General features: G+C 34.9%; 1 protein-coding gene across 1 annotated transcript; it reads right to left on the reverse strand.

Moving 5' to 3' along the window:
- Positions 1 to 1,595: 1,595 nt before the first annotated feature.
- On the reverse strand, positions 1,596 to 2,251 carry LOC124926850 (uncharacterized protein PF3D7_1120000-like). The gene is made up of 2 exons (XM_047467196.1): positions 1,816 to 2,251; positions 1,596 to 1,771 (listed from the first exon to the last, which is right to left on the reverse strand). The coding sequence occupies exons 1-2, from the start codon at positions 2,249 to 2,251 to the stop codon at positions 1,596 to 1,598; spliced, it is 612 nt and encodes a 203-aa protein (XP_047323152.1).
- Positions 2,252 to 4,365: the final 2,114 nt, after the last annotated feature.

Consider the following 4,365-nt stretch of genomic DNA (forward strand, 5'->3'; position numbering starts at 1 on the left):
TAACGATACAATCATTTATCCATGTGGCTGTAGGTTTTCTCCAATAACTTCTCCTAATCTTATTCTCCAATAATTCTAAGAAAGAGTCAGACTAGAAGGTTAGTATTCAGTAATAATAATTATTTTACAAAATGATGATTTCAAAACTAAGGGTGAATGCATTTGCAGGTATCGCCTTCATCAACACTTGAATTGTCATTTGAGTCCATCAATGTGAAGAAATTTGATAGTATTGATCTTTCTTTCGCCAAAGGTATGTTGGTTTTGATTTCATGATTATTATGACTTTGTTTCAATAAGAAATATAAAAGGGAACTTTGTAGGGAGGAGAGTATCCACACTATTCATTTCTTTCCTATAACCTAGAGATCTATTCTCATTTTATAGGACCTGAAATGAAATATAAAATAAATATAAGTTGTTTAGTATAAAGGACAAACTTGACTGGATATTGGTATGCTAACAATTACAGTGTGTTGTTATCCTTTACTCTTACATCTCTTTGTGAAAATTTTCTTGTTATGATCCATATAGATTGCATTGACAGGATGGTGAATTCCATAGGCATGTCGGAGGAGATTTCTCCCTCACTCAAGCACATAGTGAATCTATTTGATGAAAGTAGTCAAAGGTCACTCATTTTGTTTACTTCAGTTGATAGTGTAAATGAAGAATTTCATAAAACTTACAACATTAATGATAATGTTGAGTTGAATGATACTGGAATTGAAGATTTTGCAACATGGGGTTTTGAGAATGAAGATTCGAATGGGGAAGACCCTATTTCCGGAGGTGATTATGAGGATGTCTTTCAAACCTTCTTAACTTATGTCATTTGGGTTAAATGTTTAAAATATTATAAAAATAAAGTATTTGGTTGATTATTTGAATGAATTAATTCATGGTGGGAAATATTTGTATTATTTCCAAATAACCTTTCATCAAACATGGCCCAGAATTATGTAATATCCTTTTGTCCTAGCATTGAAAAAGAGTAAAGGATGATTCTTTACAACAGTTCTGGTTGAATCTTGCAGGAGAATGATTTTCAATCCTTATTGTGGAAGATAGAATAGAGAATGTGAGTAATATTTGTTTCTGAGTTTGAGACTTAATTTAAAACACAATGTCCCGGCGGGTCCTGATCATAGGAAGTATCAGAAGGTAGGTAGACCTTAGAAGCTTATGGAAGGAATATTACAATTACCGTTCTCAATTTCGCTCCTAAGATAAATTCTAAGGTATCCTCCCCGTGTTGTTTTTTCTCTGCTCAGTACATGAGAAAAGATGTTCACTTCTTCAACCACATCAATGTTTGATGTCCTAAAATTTTCACAAGATTTCGTAAAGCCAGATTCTATCCAATTCATCGACCCAAACTCTGAAACAGTTTTAGAGTTCATGTAACTGATTGCAATTTTAAAAGGTGAGACTGAAATCACTTGACGAATCAGACAGTACAGACGTGGCATACCATCTTCTTCGTCGTAAATTGCCCATATCTGCTTTGCATTGAAGCATTCCTCAGACCTTTCATTGTCAAAGTTGTGAAAATCAGAGTCAGGAACCGTCATGTCGCATTAATATCCTCCTCCTCACCACTGATTGAAGCTCCACTGTGCCAGAAATTGTGGCAGTACTAGGCTAGTTAGAAACCACCACCTCTCCTTCTCCTCCTTCTCCTCCTTCTTCTCCTTCTTCTCCTTCTCGGTTCGTTCACTGAGGTCAGACAATATATTCCATGTTTCCGATAGAAGCTTAAATGCCTTATCTGCCCCCCAACAGTTTTTTTGCAATAAGAGTTAAGTACACAACACATCTCCTTATACTGTTTGATGAGCCTAGCCTTAATGGCAGATGGTTTTAGACCAAAAATTGCATAGAAATCAATTTCCCCTTTCAATTTTGTCTTAGATGCAACATACACATCAAATGTAGTTTTCATTTCTTTTATACCCTCCAAGCTTGGACAAAGAATTTGAGCTCTCAAAGCATAGCTACTTGCGCCATTGTAGTCTTTCTCAACAAATCTTTTCTCAGCCTCCTCCCTTTCTGTCATGCGAACCTCCTTTACCTCCATAGGAGCCTCCTCCCTTTCTGCCCTGCAAACCTCCTCATCTACCGCCATTGTAGCCTCTTCCTCTATCGCCCTGGTAGCCACCTCTTCCTTAATTTCCTTAATTTCCGTAGGAGTCTCCTCTTCTGCCATAGGTGCCACCTCTACCTCCCTAGCAGGCTCCTCTTCCGCCATAGGTGCCACCTCTATCTCCAAGTGATTTTAGTCTCACCGTTTAAAGTTGCAATCAGTTACATGAACTCCAAAACTGATGCGGAGTTCGGATCAGTGAATTGGATAGAATCTGGATTTACGAAATCTTGTGGAAATTTTAGGACAACAAACATTGATGTGGTTGAAGAAGTGGACATCTTTTCTCATGTATTGTGCAGAGAAAAAATAAAACGGGGAGGATGCCTTAGAATATATCCTAGGGGCGGAGATATATGGGCCATATATAAGAACTGGTCATCGGAATGGAACAGGGAGACCCCTCTGAAGTTAGGCATCAATATGAGATGGTGGAAGTTATGATGGATTATGATGAAGAAGATGGAGTGCATGAGTCCACTGGTGAAAGAAGATGGTTACAGGACTGTGTATGGGAGGAACCTAGATAAGGGTTCCATTTGTTGGGTTTTGAAGAAGGAAATGTTGAGATTCTCACATCGTGTTCCTTGTTGGCGAATTAGAGGTGGAGAAAGGACTGATGATCTGCCAGAATGCTGTTGGGATCTGGATTCTTCAACAGCAGCAAGAACAAGAAGAAGCTGAAGCTGGGAAACATAAAGTGATATCTTAACTTACATTCCATCCCCCAATTGAAAAGATTATGAACTGTTTGTTGTTTCTTATGATTGTTTGTTCCTGACTGTGTACTTGAGTGATTACAAATGGATTGCCAAAACTATTATAGGTTGTTTCATTGTTGTTGATGATGTTTTTGATTTTGACATGTGAGAATTATTCTACATGTCAAATTAAAGTTGAACAGTGGGTTAATTTCTTGTTTAATATTAATTAATTTATTTTTTCTAACAAAAATTGTATTAACATTTATGTTGGTAAATATATTTCTTAAAAATATTTAAAATTATTATTTCAACATGATTTCATTAATTTATAAATTATTTTTTTTTTATATTTTACTGATTTAATTAACCATATATTCTACAACATTTTTACAATAGTTTCATATATCTTAATAATAAATATAGTAATTTCAAATGTACATATTTTATAATACATAACAATTATATATTTTAAATATTCACAATTAATTTACAAACTTATCTTGCAAGACCATTTGCAATTAATAGGTATTTTTTAAAATAATTTATACATTTAATTTACTTGCTATATATTTTGTCATATATATAAAATTTATATCTTAAATTTTAACAATAATTTTAGCCATTTAATAACATGATTTGCAATAACTTTACAATGTATATTTAAGTTTTTTTTTTCAATTAGTTTATTAATAGTATTTGTTAGTAATAGAAAATATGTATTTTTTAAATTTAGATTAATGGATGGTTTCTCGGGATATAATCAGGTCCTGATGGCGCCTGAAAATAAGGAGAAAACTACTTTCATCATAGAGGTCGGTGTCTTTTGCAATCAAGTGATGCCCTTTGGACTGAAGAACAATGGAGCTACGTATCAGAAAGCAACCATAATTCACAACTATTCTCCACGACATAATCCACAAGAAAGTCAAGGTCTACATTGATGATATCATTGTCAAATCCAAGAATCGAGCTGAACATATCACGAACTTGGAGAAATTCCTTTAGAGGATTTGGAAATACCATCTCTGTTTAAATCAAATGAAGTGCACCTTCGGTGTCACTACTGGTAAGATGATAATATTTCTGATTACTCAAAGAGGAATAGAAGTCGACTCTAGCAAGATTGTGGCCTTCACAGCCATGACATCACCCCAAAATGAGCGAGAGGTTCGAAGATTTTTGGACAAAATTCAATATATTAGTCTCTACATTAGTAATCTCACTTACACTTGCGATCATCTCTTCAAGCATCTTAAGAAGGGTCAAATGTTGTTTGGAGTGATACTCATTAACATGTCCTCGAGAAGGTGAAGGCGTATTTGTAATCCCTTCCTATCCTCATGTCTTTAAGGCCAGGAGTTTCTTTGATTCTTTACTTCACTATCACTAAGTCATCCATGGGGAGCATTCTAGTCTAGGAGAATGAAATCAAAGAAGAGGTGGCAATCTACTACATCAGCAAAATGATGACCGATTATGAGTTAAATGACTCTTCTATGGAGAAGGTCTATTGGG

The sequence above is a fragment of the Impatiens glandulifera genome, chromosome 1, assembly GCF_907164915.1.
Source record: "Impatiens glandulifera chromosome 1, dImpGla2.1, whole genome shotgun sequence".
NCBI lineage: Eukaryota > Viridiplantae > Streptophyta > Magnoliopsida > Ericales > Balsaminaceae > Impatiens > Impatiens glandulifera.